Consider the following 20,704-nt stretch of genomic DNA (forward strand, 5'->3'; position numbering starts at 1 on the left):
TGTCTGTCCGCAGGGCCTCATGTACACACTCCGTGCCACGCTCTTGCCCAGACAGCCCTGTTCCCGGCACAGGCCCCGCCCTCCTAAGTCCCATCACGCCACAGTGTCACACCCCTCTGCCCTTGGTTCAGGACTGGGTATGGGGCAGGCCGTGACCATGGCGCTGATGCTTATCACCTGATTGGCACGCTGTGAGTGCCAAGTGCCATGGGGATGCCACAGGTAGAGAAGCTCAGTGCTTTGCCTAAACCCATGGAGCTGGGCAGCCACAGACACGAGTTTAAACCCCCGTCCCTCGCATTCCAAAGCCAGCGTCCGGGCCCACCGTCAGGAGGGAGAGAAAGTCACTGAGCACAGCTGCCCCCTACAGCAGGCAGGTCCCTGCAGCCCAGGAGAGCCACCTGCTCCAGGACATGGTCACTCCCTCAGGGCTACGGAGTGGGTGACACACATGGGCAGGGACCTGCTCGAAGCCTCACAAAGGGTCAGGGAAGCCCGCGATCTCTTGGGTGGGGACTGGATGGGAGCCTCCACCCTCCCCGCTCACATATGTGAAACACACTGCACGCCACAGCCTGGGAAGTCCTAGAGAACCCGCCCCTGGGACTGGCGTTCGCTGCAGCGGTGAAGATCCCACCTGGGGTACCCCCACCACCTATCGGAGTCCCTGGGCCCAAGTCCCGGCTCGGCTCCTGATTCCACGCTCCTGCTGACACACCCTCGGGCAGGCAGGGGTGACGGCTCAAGTTCATGGGTTCCGTCACCCATGTGGGCGACCAGGATGGAGTTCCTGGCTCCTGGCTTCGGCCTGGCCCAGCCCCCAGATGTTGCCCGCATGTGGGGAGTGAGCCAGTGGATGGGAGATCCCCGTCTGTCTCTCCCTGCCTTTCAAGTTAATAATAATAATAATAATAATCATCTGCCCCACCTGCACCTCTGCTGCCCTGCTTCTCGGCCCCGCCCCAGGAACACAAGTGCTGGCTCCCTCCCAGGCACCTCCTTCGCACCTGCTGAGGGCCCTGACATGGACGCTGCGGCCCAGCCTTTCTGAGGCTAGGTCCTTCCTGCTGTCAGGTGCGGCCACACAGCTCTCCCTCGGAAAGGCCTCCTCTCACCCCAGGGTCCACCCCGGCCCCTTCTCATCACTGCCCTCCACACGTGTGGTCCCCTCTCCCCACCCTCACAGAGCACAGCTCCAAAGCACAGGCCCTTGTCCATCGTGGCCACCACTCGTCTACACTCCCCACGGGGCCAGCACAGGAGGACGCCGACGGACGTCCACGTACACAGGCAGATCCGCCGCAGGGGCTACGCACCTGGGAGCCATCTGGGAACGGCGTGGCAGCAGCAGAGGGTCCTGACCGGGGTACCCGCCTGTCCCCTCTGAAAATCCCGAGGGCTCACTCTGTGGAATGTTCTAGAATGGGGAGCTGCTACGTCTCAACACCCTCCTCTTGCAGCCACAGAAACAGCCGCGTAGGGAACTGCCGCACAGGGAACGTGACGCCCGCCCAGTCGCCTCGGTCAGCGACCCACGAGCTTCTCAATGACCAGGGACACCTGGCGCATGCTGGGCCACTCAGCGCTCCTGGCAGGCCCTCTGAGGGACAGGCGGACACTTGTTCTCTGTCAGGAAGCTCCGAGAGTGAGCAGCTGAGGGCCAGACATGCCCCTCCCAAGCCTAGTGCGGCACCAGCTGGGCACTAGCGGGGGCCGGCCCACGGTCGCCAGGCCGGTGCCCAGGGCCCGAGGTCATGCTTTTGGCTGAAGCTGTCCCAATGCTGGTCCTACCCTGTGTCCCTGCCCTTTGCAATGAGTTTGACGCTCCCACGGGGGTGCGGTGGGGTGGTTATATTTTAGCCCCAGAATCGGAGCTGCCCATGGGTCTCGCTTTGGCCAAGAAAGCACAGTGGAGACAGCAGGCATCCAGAAAATGCCCACTGCTTCCTGGACCCCCGGCTCCCTGCCAGGACGCAGCCCGGGCGACCTGCAGAGGCGGAGACACGTGGCCAGGGCAGCCCCCTGCCCCGCTTCACCAAAGGCCAGCAGCTGACCACACGAAGGAGGGAGGCCAGCCGAGACCAGAAACACAGCTGAGCCCAGCTTCAACTGCCAACCCGCAGGACGGGAGCTCAGAGCCGCCGGGGCTCGGGGGCAGTTGTTACACAGCCGAGGTGGTGCCAGAACGGGAAGGGAGACGGCCTCATTCCCAAAGTGCTCCGAGGCCGCCTCAGCAACACCAAGAAGCCTGGAAACATCCAATCGTCACCAAGATTCCAGCTTAGTAAGTCCCCGCACAGACATCCGAGATGCTGATTAAAACGACCATCTATGATACTCTATTTCCAGGTGTGACAAAACGTGTGAATTTTTATGTTCTTCGCTTTTTTTGACAGGCAGAGTGGACAGTGAGAGAGGTAGAGACAGAGAGAAAGGTCTTTCCTTACCGTTGGTTCACCCTTCAATGGCCACTGCAGCCGGCACACTGCGCTGATCCGAAGGCAGGAGCCAGATGCTTCTCCTGGTCTCCCATGGGGTGCAGGGCCCAAGGACCTGGGTCATCCTCCACTGCACTCCCAGGCCACAGCAGAGAGCTGGACAGGAAGAGGAGCGACCGGGACAGAATCCGGCGCCCCGACCGAGACTAGAACCCGGTGTGCCAGCGCCGCAGGCAGAGGATTAGCCTATTGAACCGCGGCGCCGGCCCAAGTTCTTTGCTTTTAAACATCATGCTGAGAGGCTGGCACTGTGAAATAGCGGGTAGAGCTGCTGCCTGCAGTGCCAGCATCCCATGTGGGATGTGTCCTGGCTGCTCCACTCCAATCCAGCTCTCTGCTATGACCTGAGAAAGCACTGGAAGATGGCCCAAGTGCTTGGGCCCTTGCACCTATGTGGGAGACCCAGAAGAAGCTCCTGGCTCCTGGCTTTGGATCGGCCCAGCTCCGGCTGTTGTGGCCATTTGGGGAGTGAACCAGTGGATGGAAGATTCTCTCTGCCTTTTCTTCTCTATAGCTCTGCTTTTCAAACAAATAAATAAATCTTTAAAAAAATCATGCTGAAGTATTTACATATAAAATCATATATCTGGGATCTGCTCTAAAATGAAATGAGAGAACTCACAGGGACCAGAGCCGCCAACAGTGGGCTTTCACACGGCGTCAGGGAGGGGGGCTCATTTTACTGCTTAAAATTAGAATTTAAAAAGAAGGTTCTGGGGCGTGTGCTGTGGCGAAGCAGGTAAAGCTGCCGTCTGCAGTGCCAGCATCCCAAATGGACACTGGTTCTAGTCTCAGCTGCTCCACTTCTGATCCAGCTCTCTGCTATTGCCTGGGAAAGCAGAAGAAGATGGCCTAGGTGCTTGGGCCCCTGGACCCACATGGGAGACCCAGAGGAAGCTCCTGGCTCCTGGCTTTGGATCAGCTCAGCTCTGGCCACTGTAGTCATTCGGGGAATGAACCAGCAGAACGAAAGACCTCTCTCGCGCGTGCTCGCTCTACCTCACTTACGTAACTCTGTCTTTGAAGTAAATATAATAATTCTTTAAAAGAAAAGGTTCTGAAGACAACGCGCATGGGATTTGCTCACAGGACAGCGCTGTGTGCAGAAAGCAGGCAGCAAACACAGCGCACGCAACATCGTCAGCTCAGGGGACTTCAGACCGAGAGGGAACGAGCGAACCAAGGGGAAACGCGGCAGGGCGGCGGGCAGGGTGACGTCTCCCTCCCGGTTTTCCTCTCTTGATGCTGAACTCCGCGGAGAACAGAGATGCTCAGGGAGCAGCTGACACCCTTCCACTTCCTTCAGCTGGGCTCGGCGCGAGGGGTTGGCTGCGGGGGGGCCCGTCCCAGAAGCACATGGGCTGGGGTGGGGTGGAGGGTGGAAGGACATTGCCGGAAGCTGCAGGAGTGGTTGGGGAAATCCAGGCTTGGCTGGCTGAGGAGAGGACCCTGACCGGCCCCCGACAGGCCCCAGCTCCTGACCCCAGGGCCCAGATGGAAGGGAAAGGACTGGGTGAGGGGCTTCCTCCAAGACCAAGCCCTCCCAGTTTAAGGGGCCCGGCCAGTTTTGGGGTCGGAGATGGTAAGCAGCCCTGAAACGCATCTTCTGCGGGAAGCAGAGAGCTTCGAGCAGAGGGTAAATTGTAACCAGGCCGTCCTTAGGTGTCGGAACCACATGTGCCAAGTCAGTCCCCGTCCCCCTCCGAACTCCCAAACCACACAACTGAGTGCTGGTGTGCCCATTTCACAGATGAGGAATGAGAGGCCCACACTTCAGTCATATCCTATGCACCAGGCTAGGTCCAGAAGCCAGCACACATGATGGCCTCCTTCCCAGACAACACCTGTACCAGTGGCCACAGGCACTGGGGCGGAAGCCAGAGGTACCCGCAAGTGCCGGAGCCCCTCCCGGGCTCAGGGAACAGGCGGCTCACACCGTTCAACCCCCTGGAGCAGTATCACTATGACCTGAATGTTTGTGTCTTCCCTAAATTCCGAGGCTGAAGCTCTAAACCCCAGTGTGACGGCACCTGGAGGCGGAGCCTTTGGGAAGAGATTCGGGTCTGGTGGGCTCCCCTGGTGGGATTAATGGCAGCCTTTACGAGCTGGGGAGACGGCCATCCCCAGAAGCCGGACCTGCCCACACCCTGACCTTGCACTTGCAGCCTCCAGAAGGTGAGAAGTGATTTCTGTTAAGTCTCCCGGTCCCGGGGATCTGTTAAAGCAGCCTGAGCCTAATAAGACGAGGGAGGGGGGAAAGCCCTGGGGCAGGCCCAGAACCCAGAGCAGAGACTTCCGGGGCCCCTGCCAGGCCTGAGGTTGGACCAGAAGAGGCGGTAAAGCACAGTCTCTTCTTAGCTCCTGGACACCGACAGCTCGGCACTGGCATGCTTTATTACAGGAGACAAAGCCGGCTACAGGAGAGCCACCATGTGTGCGTGTGTGTGTCTGTGCACACATCTGCTTCTATACACACCCACGAAGGCGGCTAGTGGCTTCCCCTGCGTGCCGGCCGCGTGGTTTCACTGCTGGCCAGGTGCAGTGGTCCTTCCTAATAAAGGTGTTTTGATGCTGTTCCCGAGTGAGTGCCAGGCCCGTCCAAGGCGCTGCCAGGCACTTCCCACTTCGAGAGCCTCCTGGCTCCCGGGGCGTCGGCCTCAGCTGCTGAGCCGCCACGACCCTGCTCACAGCCTCCCGAGCAGATTGCGGGTACTCCTCCGCGGCTCTCGGTCATCCAGTCTGGCAGCATGAGTCCAAACTGCAGCCACACCAGCTAAAGAGGATGCAATGGGCCCCAGGCTGGTCTCCCAGCGACACGCCTTCCTGTACAGCTCCAAGGGCACAGGGAGCTACCCGGAGCCTGGCAAAGGCCACAGCAGAGGCCCGCCCCCTTCCGCCTGCACCTGCTGCCTAGGGGGGCCACAGCAGAGCCGCGCCTGGGAGAAGCAGGAACACGAGCAGAGGCGCCTCGCCAGAGCTGGGCGCCTGGGCAGGCGTCTCCTCACTTCCCCAGTGCTTCCAGAAAGGGACACGAGCACTCAAACCCACCACCAGGCCCCACCCCAGCCTCCTTCCAGCCTTGGGCCCAGCCCTCTGCGGAACACCCTGAGGCTGTGACCAGCAGCACGCACAGGCCACTTCCTCCCCACTCACAGGTGCAAGTCCTCCTGCCTGTCCTCCCCCACATTCCCACCAGACCTGCTCAGCCTGGGATCTGCTTTGCGTGTGGAGCTGAGCACCCTGGACAGGTCGGCGGGCCTTGCTCCAGCCCCGCCAACCCCCAGGCGATCGGTCCCAGCTGTTCCTGGCCCAGAGTCCTCCTGCCACCCTCCCAGAGCAGGACGGGGCCAAACAGCAACAGACTAATGGTGTTCACACAAGTGAGGCTGCTTCACCCCGACACACTTCAGTGCCAAACCCCAAGGCTCCGCAGGGCCACGGCAGGCAGGGAAGCCATCACCACTTGCCGCTGACCCTGAACTCCCAGCAGCTATCCTTATAAAACCCCACAAAGCAGGAGGACGAGGATGCCCACAGGGCCACAACCCTCTGCGCCTGCCTGTGTCAGGCTGGCTGCGGGTTCACTGAGGGCGGAGTTGAGCCAGGGGCCCACCCGTCGCCCTGACTCGTTCCCTCTCAGGAACAGTGTTCTGGCCCAGGCGTACACAAACCCTCAGAGCCCCCATCCTGGGCCTTCAAGACCCCCGTCCAGAGCTGGAAGCTGGTGGAGAGCAGCCCCCACCCCACCCCAACCCAGCCCACCCAGGCGGCCCCTAGACCCTGAACTAGCAGCTCTCCCACCCCGTCCCTGCAGGTGCACACGGCCATCTCACCGCCTCCAAGGAAGAGTTTCCCCACTTCCATTTGGAGGTTCACCCCACCCACACCTAGACCGTGTGGCAGGAAATGGGGCACCCCTTGGTGCAGGACAAGCGCACAGCTCTGGCTGACAAATCCCAGTCTCTCTGGAGCCTCCGCCTCGGGGCGGGGAGAGGTCCTGGAGGCAGGCGGCCCAGTCTGACCCCAGCGCCGCCACCCTCTAGCAAGTATTTAACCCTCTGTTAGGAAACTCACCAGGCAGCAGTGCACAGCAAAAGAGATAACGCAGGTCTGGGACTCTGCATGGCGCCTGGCCAAGAGTAAACCTCAGGACGCACCTTGCGCCAGTGGGCCTGAGAATGGACACGACCAGGACCTAAGAGCCACGGCTTGAACCCGAGCCTACCTACACCTGAGGCCAGAACTCTGTGAATTTAACACGTCCAGGCGCGAGACAGCCCCCGCGTCACTGAATCCAGGGTGCACACATCCCCACCACTCACCAAATCGGTGGCTAACTCAGAGCGGGCAGGCAGGAGATGCGGCTGCGGCCAGATTTGCAGGCCTGGGGCCCCGCCCAGGAGGTCTCCTTCAGGGAGTCCGGCCTGGCGCTGATGCAGAGGCACCCCTGAACTGCCCGTGTCCCAGATGGCTGTCTCAAGGCAGGCACCCTTTCCCCGCCCTTCCCGGGAGGGGACCCCAGATCCAAAGAACGGGCGTTCCCAGCTAGACCAGAGGAAGGGGCGCTGGGATGGGGCCGCGGGGTTACCCAACACCTGTGCTCCTCCTGGCCAGTGCTGGGTCCACCACTGATGGCCCAGAACAGACCCTGACCTCAGAGGTTCCCTGGAGGCCTGGGGAGGGCCCTCAGGGGCTCCGGAGCGGCGGGGCCACGGCGCTGTGTGCGTGAAGCCGCAGCCCACCCCTCTGAGCAGCAAACGCCGTCTGCAGAGGCCGCTCCTGGCTCAGAGCTCTGGGGCTCGCTTCTCCCATCTCCCCCTGCAGAGCAGCCTGCCCTGATGTCACCCTGTCTGCTCTGTGGAGGTGGTGTCTGGCCTGCACAAGAAAGGAGGAAGTCTGGGTGTGCTGGGCACCTTGTGTGCACAGGCCCACGGCCAGGTCTTCCTGAGGAAGAAGTCAAGGCCCAGCGAGGGGCCAAAACGTACCCAGGACCACCCATCTGGTCAGAGGCTGACTCGGGTTCAAATCCTACCAGTGGACAAGACACAGGCTGCCCGATGCCACACAGAGCCAGCACAGGCCTGCGGGGGCTTCAACAACCACCCCAGATGCAGTGGATGCTCAAATGTGGACGGCTGCAACAGCCCACGCTGGCGGCTGCAGGCGTGAACAGAGTGACTGCGGATGGAGGCGCTAGGCAGGGGCCTTGAGGTGCCGCAGCTCACGCCATCGGCAGGTCCAGCCGCCACCAGCTGCAGTCAGAGCTCCCACGTGAGGCACAGAGTGGAACGCTTGGCCCAAAGTCCCACGGCCACGCTGCAGCCTCCAAGAGCCTGCTCCTGGCCCAGAAGCTCTGTCACAGGCATGCACCCCTTCTGAGTCCAGTGAGAGTACCCCAAGAGCCTCTGAGCTTTCTGGGGTCTAAGCAGCTTCCAAAACCCTCTACGCCCCTAATACCAGCAAAGTTCCAGGCCCCCAGAGTGACACGCAGGAAGTGACAGTCTACACAGAGCAGTGGGCCACGCAGCATTGGCCGTACAGGCTCAGAGCGGTCCGAGGAAGGAACGAGGCAGGCGAACACAGCAGGATCCCCTGGGAACCTGGGAATCTGGCTGCGGCCTGGACAGAGCACTTCACAAACCAGGCAGCCCAGCCTGGGCACCCGCAGTGCGGGCAGCCGCGTGCGTCAGCCTCGCAGCCTGAGTGGGCATCGGTGAGTCAGTGCCAGAAGGTCCTGATCCTCCAGGTGAACAATGCATCCAGCCGCAACCGGAAAGGAGACAGAACGTAGCAGCTAAGGGGCGCTGCGGGCGGGCGGGTGGCTGCAGGAGACCTCAGGCCACAGGGAGCCAGCCCCTGCTCCATCTCAGAGCCCACTCCTGGGAGAGCCCCGGAGGAGTGCAGCCTCCCTGAGCCCAAGTCTGTCCAGGGGCACGGAGAGTCAGGCGAGGGCCTGGGGCTCCACGGACGGGGGCTACTGAGACTCACAGGGCTACACGGTACTTGTAGCAATCAAATCATGCAGAGGCAGGCTCGGCAGCGCAGCGAGTTAAGACACAGCTTGGACGCCGGCACACCGGGTTCTAGTCCCGGTCGGGGCACCAGATTCTGTCCCGGTTGCCCCTCTTCCAGGCCAGCTCTCTGCTGTGGCCCAGGAGTGCAGTGGAGGATGGCCCAGGTGCTTGGGCCCTGCACCCCATGGGAGACCAGGAGGAAGCACCTGGCTCCTGCCTTCGGATCGGCGCAGCGCCGGCCGTAGCAGCCATTTTGGGGGTGAATCAACGGAAAAGGAAGACCTTTCTCTCTGTCTCTCTTTGTCTAACTCTGCCTGTCAAAAAAAAAAAAAAAAAAAAACACCACGCAGCTTGGGACGCCTGCATCCCGTATCAGGGAGCCAGTTTAAATCCTGGCTACTCCGCTTCCAACCCACCCACCTGCTAATGCACCCTGGGAGGCAGCAGGTGATGGCCCAAGTGTCTGGGTCCCTGCCACCCCTGTGGGGGGCCTGGACTGAGATCCTGGCTCCTGGCTTTGACCCGGCCCAGCCCTGGCTATTGCGGGCATTTGGGGAGTGAGCCAGTGGATGACAGAGCTCACTGGCATACTCTCTCTCCCTCTTCTCTCCCTCATTGTATCTTTTGAATAAAATAAATAAACCTTTAAAAACAAACAAATCACGCAGCCCAGGGCAGAGTGCAGTATCACAAGGGCCCGCATTTCCGGAGGAGCATCCCCTGCCCCCTCCATGCGAGGGTGGGGAACCACCATCAGCTCCCCCAGGAGCACGGCCCCTCCCTCGCCAGCAGGGGCCACCCCAGGATTTACAAAGGCCGAAAGCTCACAGCTTCAGGCCTCGTCAGAGCAGCGAGGGGGCCTGCAGGCAAACCCAGCCCAGGCTCAGCGTGGCCACACCCAGGTCCAGGTGGGGAAACGGGCACCTGGGAGCCGATTCTGCAGGAAGAAGGGCTTCCTCCCAATAGGACCCGGATGCGGGTGCTGCCACCTAGGCCTGCCCACATCAGAACCCTAACGGAATGCCCAGAATTCCTCTTCTCCTCACGGATTCCTTAGGGAACGTGAGGACTTTAATAAAACCTGAGAGAAAATAACTTCGGTGTCAGTGAGGCCAGGGGTGCATCCAAGCCACCCCACCTGCTGGCTCTCAATTTGGGGCTCACTCTGCATCTTCCCCGGGCCTCCAATTCCACACCTGCAGGTGCACAGTGAAGGAGAAAGTGCACCCAGGACACACAACAGACCTTCATCACTTTCTTCCTCATCCAGAAACCCAAGAGGCCAGGACCCTGAGGGGCGCCCAGGCCGGCACACTGCGGGCGGAGCTGCCCACTGGCCGGAGAGCAGTCCTTGGAGGCTGCGTTCAGGATGCCCGAGGCTCGTGGGAACTCTGCAGTGCTCAGACCCCGAGAGCGCCCAGCATGCAACAGGCACTCAATAAGCGCACGTTGTGGGAGGGCACGAAGGAGTGGATGGGGTGCTTTTCAAAGGGCAGATGCTGGGCGCGCCCCCGCGTCCCTGCAGGGCCTGGCATCTGCACTGGGACAAGTGGCCCAGGGTGAGGACGGAAGTTCCCTTGCAGCTCAGCCCTCCGCTGCTGGGTGGAAGTAGGGTGTGAGGCAGAACCGAAAGTAAAACTGCCACAGGTGCGTCCTCTCCGCACCCCAGCACCCACCTAACACCCCCACCCTCCCAGGAAGCAGTGAGCCAGTCACTGGGCCTGGCAGACACTGCTCCTCCCACCCCCCCACACCAGAAAAAGAAACTGGGCAGAGGAGCCCCCTGTGTGCCCTTGGCTGGGGCTCCCAACACAGACGGTAAGAGGGAGAGGAGGTGGCCCTGGGAGGAGCGGGGTCCTGTAACATATGAGGCACAGCCACACTAGCCTGAGGGTGAAGGTACCACGCCCACTGTACCAACAGAGGGTGGAGGCTTGGGGAGGCAGAGCACTGGCCAGCTGGACAAGTCTTGTGTGCCAAGTTCAAGTTCATCACCATTCTCCACGATGCATCACCCCTCTGGGCCCAACAACCGCACACAGGGAAAGCTCAGACAGGAACCCTCTGGGGACAGACGTTCTGGTACCACTTAGGATGCGCACACCCCATATCAGAGCGCAGGTTCGAGTCCCGGCTGCTCCGCTTCTGAGCCAGCTTCCTGTCAATGCATCCTGGGAGGCAGCAGATGATGGTTCAAGTGCTTGGCCCCCTGCCACCCACATGGGAAACCCAGATTCAGTTCCAGGCTCCTGGCCTTCGCTTGGCCCGGCCCTGGCTGCTTTAGGCATTTGGGGAGTGAACCAGTGAATGAAAGCTCTCCCTCTCTTTCTTCCCTGTCACACTGCCTTTCAAATAGATGAAAATAAACATCTAATTTAAAAAAAAAAAAAAAGGCCCTTCACTTTTGCTCTGAACCTGAGCAGCAGGGCTGTGGCAGCGCGATGCTATGCCCGAAACTAGAAGCGTCCTCGCAGGCTGGACCCGGCACAGCGGGAGGAGCCAATCAGCCTCCAGGGTGAGTCCCAGCTCTGCTGCTCAGGTGCCCTTGCCCCTCCCCCAGCCCTGGCAGGCTCTCGGAATCCTCTGAGATCCGGTGTGAGCCACAGAGGAACCCAACACATCCCCCTGGACAGCCAGGCCTCCAGACAGCCAGGCCTCTGGAACAAGCCCCAAGCCCAGGCTCCAGGAGCACCTGGGTGACCCCAGGCCACACGCAGACCTTCCCCGAAGACTCACAGGTGGATGGCGTAAACCGCACAGGCAAACACCCCGGGCTATGTTATCACCTCTCCCAGGCAGGGCCCACAATCAGTGTCGCATCTGGCCAGGCCGGTCCCCAGGAATGTGTGCTGTGCAAAACCAGCCCAGATCCGGCCTCGGGATCCACCTTTCGGGACACCCCAGGGCAGAGCAGCAGCCGGAAGCAAGAAGTCTTCAAGGTGGGGGAGAAGCGGTTCAGCCGACAGCAGTGACCGCGGGCAGAGCTGGGGGGGGGGGGGGGGGCCTGCAGCTGCTGCCCTGCTCCCTCTGAGAAGGGGCTTGGCAGGTAGCCGGGGGTCCCAGCACAAGCTCTGGGGAACGCAAAGCGGGGGCTCTCACAGAGCCCAGCCTGGGAGCCTTGATCTCTACCTGCACCCCCAACCCCAGAGACTCCGCCCCTCAGAAGCAGCTCAGCCCTGGAAAACTGGTGCGCACCGGTGCTGCGGGTTCTGCGGGGCCAGCCAGTTGCACGCTTTAGGAAAACACCATGTGAACTTCCTACAGGAGATCCCAGGGCCCCACCCGCATCCCCCGGAGAATCCCCAAGGGCCACACCTCGTGGGGAGGGCGGACTCAGATGCTGAGTCATCACCAAGGCCCGGGGCCTCCTGTGACCGGCAAATCCAGCCAACATTGACCTCACGAGGGGCTCCCACCTGAGGCGACAGCCCAGAGCCACTGACAGCCAGACACAGGGCTGGCCTGGGCTCCTGTCCCCGGGCCCTGGCAGGGTAGAGGCTCTGGAAGGGCCCCCCCCCCCCCGAATACCTCCTGTGGCCACGTGTCCCAAGTGGAAACCGGCCAAGTCAGGCACGTGGCCTCCAGCCACCCGTGGGCCTTTCAGCTCCTGGGGGAAGCTCTCGGCCCCTCTCACCAGATGTCACCCCCTCAGAGAATCCGTCTCTGACCACAGAGTGCCGCGGTGGCCACGGCCCGCTCTGCCACAGCTCTCTCCCGGCTCCACTCCATCACCCGCGAGCTGCACACCCAGCACAGGACCTGCTGAGTGAACACGGAGCCCCCATCACAACAACCCCCCCATCACTCCCTCTCCGGCACCACCCCCACCCCCTGGGCTTCCTGAGCACGCCACAGCACCCCAGAGTTACCAGGACAAAACACCAAGCAGTTCACCAATCCACTCACTCACAGTCACAGGTGCAAACCTGCCACAGCCGCCACCTTCATGGAACCACTGTTTGAAAGGCAAGATGGTCAGCGAGCAAGACAGGGAGAAGTCGGAGGCCAAGGGCAAGGCTGGCAGCGGGGGGTCCCCGGGTCCCGCTCAGGGTCCTGACTTTACATGGGAGGCTGAGCTGTGCACGGATCCTGACCCGCTCTCCAGGGCGGCTGGGCTTAGGGGCATCCACTAGGTGAGCAGTTAACAGGGCGGGGTACCCAGCACACAGGGGTCACAGCGGGAGGCAGGAGCCTGGGGTCCCCTCACGGGAGTGACCCTACTTGCATAGCCACCTGCCAAACCCTAAAAGCAGGTGGAGAGAGAGCAGTCCTGGGGCTGTCACAGCCTCAGTCTGGCACCAGGAGGGGCCAGTGCGGAAGCCCTGCTGGCCACAAAGGGCAGCTGCCTCCTGAGGAGGCCAGGAGCAGGCGAGACAAAGGCCCGGCCAGCTTGCAGAGCCCAGCAGGGGCGGGTGCCAGGCCCACAGGTGCCCTGTGTTTGCAAGAAGCCTCTGCCAGCCGCAGGACATGAGCAAGCACTGGTGTGGGAGCAGGACAGGCCCCTGCCACGCCCTCCCCAGGGGGCTTCTCTCAGGAGCCCCACACCGTCCTCACAGCAAGGCCACACACCCACAGGTCGGCTCTCCAGGAGCTGCTGCCGCGGGAGTGGCCGGGACAGGCCCGGATCATGCAGGCCGGGGCAGGTGTTTGGCACAGCAGCTTTGCCAGCCAAGGAAGGCGGTGAATGGCTCCTGGAGGAAGACTGCCTTCCTGAAAGGAACGTCGCTTAAAAAAAAAAAAAAGATTTATTTTTAGGGGCCAGTGCTGCGGTGTAGCGAGTAAAGCTGCCGCCTGCAGTGCCAGCATCCCATATGGGTGCCAGTTGAAGTCCTGGCTGCTCCACTTCCAATCCAGCTCTCTGCTATGGCCTGGGAAAGCAGTAGAAGATGGCCCAAGTGCTTGGGCCCCTGCACCTATGTGGGAGACCTGGAAGAAGCTCCTGGTTCCCGGCTTCCAATTGGCTCAGCTCCATAGTGAACCAGAGGATGGAAACTTCTCTCTCTCTCTCTCTCTCTCTCTGCCTCTTTGTAACTCTGTCCTTCAAGTAAATAAATCTTAAAAAAAATTTATTTACTTGAAAGGCAGAGTTAGAGAGAGAGAGATCTCCCATCCTGCTGGTTCACTCCCCAAATGACTGCAATGGCCAGGGCTGGGCCAGGCTGAAGCCCAGAGCCAGGAGCTTCTTCTGGGTCTCCCACGCAGGTTCAGGAGCCCAAGCACTTGGGTCATCTTCCACTGCTTTTCCGGGTATACTAGCAGGAAGCTGGATCAGAAGTGGAGCAGCTGGGACTTGAACTGGCGCCCATAGGGGATACAGGCATCTCGGGCAGCGGCTTTACCCACTAAGCCACAGCTCCAGCCCCATGGGAACATCACTTTTTAAAAAGGAGGCACCAGAGAATCCCTTGAAAGCTGCATTGAAAACGTGAGTGGGAGGAGAGGCCCTGGCCACGTCGGACAGCTCAAGCACGGTGCTCCGCCGAGGGTTTCCCAGACGCGCCCGGTGTGCTCACCGGGTGGGGCAGCGAGCCGAGGGAGGCAGGCTGCCGGGTGGTCAGGACCACCTGCACGCAGGGGCCCTGCTCCATCCGGTGCTGCCTAGAGCGTGGTGGTCCACCACTCCCTCCCCCCACCAGAGGGGAAGTGCAAACCCAGGGGACCATCCACAGCCTGTGCTCGTCACACACTGCAGGGGAGCGTGTGAGTCGCCAGCCAAACCTGGCCCCGCAGCTTCGGGAGCAGTAACATGCCGTGCCCTTTGACCCCACCACTCACTCACTCAGCAGTGGGCACCCAGGCACAGGGGCAGGGCACACACTGCTGCACCGGCAGAAGCAAACCCCAGGGAAGAAACGTGGTCTGCTCCGTAAGAGCGGGACCAGCTTGCCATTGAAAATGAAAACATGGCCGGTGTCACAGCGTAGCGGGTAAAGCTGCCGCCTGCGGTGCCACATCCCGTATGGGCGCCTGTTCGAGTCCCAGCTGCTCCACTTCCGATCCAGCTCTCTGCCATCACCTGGGAAAGCAACAGAGGACGGCCCAAGTGCTTGGGCCCCTGCACCCACATGGGAGACTGGAAGAAGCTCCTGGCTCCTGGCTTCAGCCTGGCCCAGCCCCAGCCGTCGTGGACATCTGGGGAGTGAACCAGCAGATGGAGGATCTCTCTCTCTCTCTCCCTCTTCCTCTCCATCTCTCTCTCTGTAGCTCTTTCAAATAAATTAATTTTAATAAAAGAAAACACAAGATTCGTCTGGTGAAGCAGCCGCGTGGAACTCCTGGCAGACACGACGCTGCCCGCGATGGGCAGAGCTGAGCGGGGCACGCAGGGTTCTCCCCGCACACGCCTGGGCCCTGGGCTTGCGGGCACCTTCGGAGGAGACTGGGATTCAGGACGGGACGGAAACGGGCTGACTTTTCTGTGTGAGCCTTGCATCCTCTGAAGTTCTGTTAAATGTATGCACACATGAAATACTCAGAATGAAACCGAAAACAACCAATGGTAGCCAACCCCAGCACCGAGCGTGTGAATGGAGAACCCCAGCATTCCAGGAGACTCAGCACCAGCACCTCCCTCTCCAAACTTACCAGGCATGGACGCATCCCCTCCCTCCCTCCCCTCGCGGGCCTCCCGCCTGCCCCACCCAGGAAGCAGGTGCAGACACCCTCCCTGGCTTCACGGGTGTCACCTGGGCCACACGGCGGGCTAAGCCTCTGCCTGCAGCGCCGGCATCCCACAGGGGCACCGGTCTGTGCCCCAGCTGCTCCTCTTCTGATCCAGTTCCCTGCTAATGTGCCTGGGAAAGCAGCAGAAGATGGCCCAAGTCCTCAGGCTCCTGCACCCACGTGGGAGACCCGAAAGAAGCTCCTGGCTCCTGGCTTCAGATTGACCCAGCTCCGGGGGTTGCTGCCATTTGGGGAGTGAACCAGGGGATGGAAGACCTTTCTCTCTGTCTATAACTCAACCTCTCATATAAATAACTAAAATCTTAAAAAAAAAAAAAAAAAAAAAAACATGGAGCCACACTATGACGGCTGGAATACCACCAGGCAGGACAAGGCCCCTCCTTAGCCATGCCCACTGACCTGAGTTTCAAATCCCAACAATCCGTGAGCAGCGTCAGGGACTGTGGGGTCATCCTCAAACAGCCGAATCCAAGAACACGAAATCGCTGAGGGCGGACAGCGACCCTCTCACCACGCTGAGCCATGGTGGCACTGACGGAGCCCACGTGCCCGGAGATGGGCGCTCAGGGATGTCCACAGCAGCCTGCTACGTCCTGCCACTGCCAGCGTCAGGTGCGGGCCCCACGCGGCCAGGCCTGCACCCCAGGCCTGTGTCGGCCTCCCAACAGATAAGCCTGTCTGCACGGGGCTCTTCTCGGGTTTGCTGGAAGGGAGCCGAGTAGCGGGGCTGGGTTGTGGCTGCCCCACCGTGCACTGTCACACGGGAGACCTAAGTCAGTGCCTCCTCCCCCTCCGTAGCCCAGAATGGTGGCAAAGGCAGATAGCAACACAAACACAAAAACACCCACGCACACCCACATCACTCAGTCCTGGCAAAGCGCCTCGTTCCTCCCCCGCACTCGTCCCGAGAATCCCAGCACAGAAACGCCAAGCGGACCCGGCACAGGGGGCCTCCGAGTTGGCCCTCCCGGGGAAACAGGCAGGCCGACACACCTCCACCCTCCCCGGGCTGCCACCACGCTCCTAACGCCACACGTGGACCCTAGAAGGGGCCTGGAACTGCCCAGATGGGTCCCTGGAGGGGAAAGGATGCGCTGACAGCGCCTTGAGCACGCACAGGCACACCTGAGCAGACAGACGCTCAAACCGGGAGGCCACGCTCGCAGGGGCAGGGGCCGGGCCCGGAGCCTGGGCTCAGGGGAGCCCCCAGCCGGCAGAGCACAACCCCGACATGCCCTGGGCTTCTGCTTCCCCAGGCCGCAGTCCCGGGCTGCAGGGGAGGTTACCTGAGGCAGGGGCCTTGGAAATCGCTGAAAATCAGCTGTGATTCCGGTGAACGCAGGCGATGCTCTGCCATACCTTACACCAGAGGCCTCACGAAGCCCAGTGCCTCCATCACCGGCTCCGGCAACCCCAGGCAAGACTGGTGAGGACAGAGGGAGTCGGAGGAGCGGAGAACAGAGGGAAGCCGGGTGGGCCGGCTTGGCTCAGCGGGGCCCAGGGGGAGAGCTTACAACACAAAATAGCAAGAAAATCACCCACTGCGGCCAGTGAACAGCTTTGTTTCTTCATTCCCCTCTGTCGCTCCTCCTGGGCACCGTGATAAAGCCATGAAGGGAAGGGGTGAGGGGCAGAGGGCAGGTGGAAGGGGCGGAGACGGTGCCGGGGTGGGGCACGCTGGAGGGCCAGCACCAGCCGGGACCCCCGACCACCAGCTAGTCCCAGGGCACCCTGCAGAGTAGGGGGGACACACTGGAGGGCCAGCACCAGCCGGGACCCCCGACCACCAGCTAGTCCCAGGGCACCCTGCAGAGTAGGGGGGACACACTGGAGGGCCAGCACCAGCCGGGACCCCCGACCACCAGCCAGTCCCAGAGCAGCCCTGCAGAGTGGGGGGGGGGGGCACGCTGGAGGGCCAGCACCAGCCGGGACCCCCGACCACCAGCTGGTCCCAGAGCACCCTGCAGAGTAGGGGGGACACGCTGGAGGGCCAGCACCAGCTGGGACCCCCGACCACGAGCTGGTCCCAGGGCAGCCCTGCAGAGTGGGGGGGCAGCTGGAAGACCCTGACCACCAGCGGGTTCCAGGGCAGCCCTGCAGAGTAGGGGGGACACGCTGGAGGGCCAGCACCAGCCGGGACCCCCGACCACCAGCCAGTCCCAGGGCAGCCCTGCAGAGTGGGGGGGGACACGCTGGAGGGCCAGCACCAGCCGGGACCCCCGACCACCAGCCAGTCCTAGGGCAGCCCTGCAGAGTGGGGGGACACGCTGGAGGGCCAGCACCAGCCGGGACCCCTGACCACCAGCTGGTCCCAGGGCAGCCCTGCAGAGTGGGGGGGGGGTGCTGGAAGACCCTGACCACCAGCCGGTTCCAAGGCCCACCTGTCAGCTGGGTCACAAGTGACAGGGCAGCTCCCTGGAGGGAGCTTCCCAGGGCCTGGCTGCCCACTGCTGCCATCGACACAATGCCCCGGGAGGAGAGGGACAGCCTTGAAGGGAAAGTGCCCCTAGGGACAAAGAGCAGAGGCCGACCACCCCTGGGAAGAAAACGCCGCGTGTCACCGTGCAGTGGCCCAAGGAGAAAGCCTAGAACCTGCCCCCTGCTGCCCGCTTCCCCATCCGTAAAACAGCGGAGGCCGGGTGAGACGCTCGCCAGCATGCTCCTGCCCTGAGACTTGCAAAGCCTGAGACTCCACTAAACAGCTCATCCTGGTCCTCCCAGGTCACCCACACACGCAGAGCGGGGCCGCGAGTTCTCAAACGTCCCGGGCTGTTTCACTGGGGAGCTCGGACACGCTTCCTCGCCCTGCAACACGGGAGCGTGGCACGCCCGCATTGTGAGCATCAGAAACGTGACAGCACCTGTCCACAGCGTGGCTCACGCCAAACAGCCACAGCAAAAGCTCGGGTCACCGGCAGCCAGCGTGGAACTGTGGCCGCCAGGGGGCAGTGCGCTGAAAGCAATCAAGAAACAGAAAAACTCTGTTTGGTGTTTTCTTTTCCTTCTTCAGCTTCAGTGACAAAACATCTAGAGCTCCCCTCGTGGAAACACAGGGTGGGCTTCCCGGGGCCCTGCCGGGGCCCGCATGCTCTCGGCCTCCTCTCAGGAGCCCCCATGCTGGACAAAGGCAGGCGACCAGACCCTGGGCACAGCAGCCCCTTCAGAGACACTGTGCTCCGACCGTCGGCCGCTGGGACTGCGACGCCATCGCCTGCCCTGAAGCCCTCCACCCCCTGAAAGGCAGGGGTCCTCAGGAGAGCCAAGCGGGTCCGGCGGTCCAGCGGGAGGACCTGGCCCTGAGCCCCGGCCGGGACTCCCAGCTACCAAGTTCCTACCAACCTGATGACAAGCCCGGAACTTCAGCCCCGGGCACGGGTGACACAGGCACAGGCAGACTTGCGTGGGGAGGGTGCAAGGTTCTCACTGGGTTCCAGACTCCCAGGGGCCTCCGGTCAGAGCTGGACCCCCACAACCCAAACTTCTGCAGCGACACGCACGGTGTCTGGGGTCCCCCTTCAACCCAGGACCTGTGTGCAAAGCTCCGGCCACAGCCCCTCCTGGTCTCCTTGTGAGCTCCCACGCACTACAGCCCATGACGACCTGGCCTGGAAGAAGGCGACCACCCCCACCCTGACCCAGGCACACAGAGCACCTGGGGACCCCAAGGAGGGCCGTGAGGGGCACAGAGGGGCCTGTGGGCGCCACTCAGACCCGCCACTCGCCGCATACCACGGCAGAAAGAAAGCCAAGTGTTCACTTCTCCAGCGTGCCAGGGGACACGACAGGGACACACGAATGCCAACTGGGGCCAATTTTCAAAAATCCAATCTAACAAAACGCTTCCGCCCGGAGCTCGGAAAAGGCTCGGGACGCCGGCTGCTGCGCGGCGTTCACTGACATGCCACAGCAGAGCCACGGCTGGGCAGCTGGGCACGGCACACCTGACCCAGGTCTGGGGAGGGCTGAGGGACTAAGAATGCGATCTATGGCACACCTGACCCTCCGCCGCCACGGAGCAGCAGCGCGGGGGCCCAGGCGCGGGCAGAGCCGGACGGCAGGAGGCCGAGCCACACCGCACGCATGTCCCCCGGCACCTCTGGCGCACCAGCCACTCCCCGGCACGGGGACCCCTGCAGAAGCACCTCTGCGGATCAGTCCCCCTGCCCCGACACGTGGCCCAGGATCCCCACCCCGGCCAATGTGCACGGTTGCTGCGAGGCGCTAATGAGACAGCAAATCACCACGGACGTGCCAAGTACTGCCACTCGCTTCGGCTGGGCTCAAGCCGGCCACGGCGCTGACAGCTCCGGGAGCCGCGCACACGCGGGGCACGTAGTAGGTGGTCCACACCCGCAGGTGCCCTCCCCTGAGAAAGGGAAGGGGGCGGAGGAAGACGACCACTCCGGCCCAAAGTACCAGCCAGCCCCCTGCCAGGCAGCGCGGGCGCCCCGGGTGCCCAGGGCCCTCCCCGCGCTCAGCCGCGCGCCCGCTGCGCCCTGGGCACCCGGGGGCCTCCCGAGCCGGCTCTCCGTGCACCTGAGCGTCCCGGTCCGCGCCACAGCGCCCGCACCGGCCCCTGGGCGCCCGGATCCCGTCCCCCGGCACGCACCCCTTCGCCCCAGCCTCCCCGGCCGGCGCTCGGGCCGGGGGTCCCCCTCACCTGCACAGCTCCGCGAAGGCCTGGAAGTTGAGCTTCTTGATCTTCTTCTCGCTCAGCCAGTAGCCCACTCTCTTCCCCTTCAGAAACGTCTGCATCTTCCTGGGGCGCGGAGCCTGGGCCGGGGAAAGCGCCCACAGGCCGAGGCGGGCGGGCGGCGCGCGCCGGAGCGTGCGGGCACCTCCTCCCGGCGGCGGGGACGCGGAACGCGCTCCGGGCGCGCAGTCCTGCCGGCGGGGGCGGGCCGGGGCGGGGCGCGGCGGGCGGCCGGCCCGGGGGGCGGTGCTGGGCGCCGGACGCCACTGGCTGCGCCGCGCGGGGCCGCCCGCCGCGGGCTCGCGAGCGCCGCGCCCTGGGCCGCGGCGGACACTGGCCCCTCGCGCCGCGCGGGCCCGAGCAGCGCGCCCGCCCGCCCCACCCTCCGCGCCCCGCGCTCGGCCGCTCCGGGCGAGCTCGGCCCGCGGCCCCGGCGCGAGCCTCACGCGCCGCTCGCCGAGAAGGGCGGCGGCAGCGCCCGCGCACCCCGCAGGCCGGCCCCGCCGCCGACCCCTCCGCCGGAGCCCTGGCCGGCCCGGCCCCGGGAGCCCGCCGGACAGCGGAGGCAGCGCGCCCGGCGGCCGCCAGGGGGCAGCACCGCGGCCACCGCCTCTTAAAGGGGCCGCGCCGGAGCGCCTGGTGATGGGGGGGCTCGTGCGGGTCGGGGGTGCAGGGCGCAGCCTAGTCTTTGGGGCGGCGCTTACTGGGCGCTTCTGCTTTCTCTAGGGGCTGGCGGAAGGAGTGGCGTGGGCGTTCTCAGCCCGCGCTGTGGCGCCACCTCTGCAGCCCTACTCGGGCCATTCAGTGGACCCGCA

At 63.1% G+C, this 20,704-nt stretch overlaps 1 protein-coding gene across 2 annotated transcripts in view; it reads right to left on the minus strand.

The window, feature by feature from the left end:
- ITPK1 (inositol-tetrakisphosphate 1-kinase) overlaps positions 1-20,107 on the minus strand; it is a 142,628-nt gene extending 122,521 nt beyond the window's left edge. Inside the window, exon 1 of one of the 2 annotated variants that reach the window (XM_017349458.3) lies at positions 19,857-20,107. In XM_017349458.3, the coding sequence (XP_017204947.1) occupies positions 19,857-19,951 (95 nt within the window). In that variant the 5' untranslated portion in view covers positions 19,952-20,107. The remainder of the gene's footprint in view (positions 1-19,856) is intronic. The other variant, XM_002719591.5, reaches the window with a different exon arrangement.
- Positions 20,108-20,704: the final 597 nt, after the last annotated feature.

The sequence above is a fragment of the Oryctolagus cuniculus genome, chromosome 20 (genome assembly GCF_964237555.1).
Source record: "Oryctolagus cuniculus chromosome 20, mOryCun1.1, whole genome shotgun sequence".
Classification (NCBI taxonomy): domain Eukaryota; kingdom Metazoa; phylum Chordata; class Mammalia; order Lagomorpha; family Leporidae; genus Oryctolagus; species Oryctolagus cuniculus.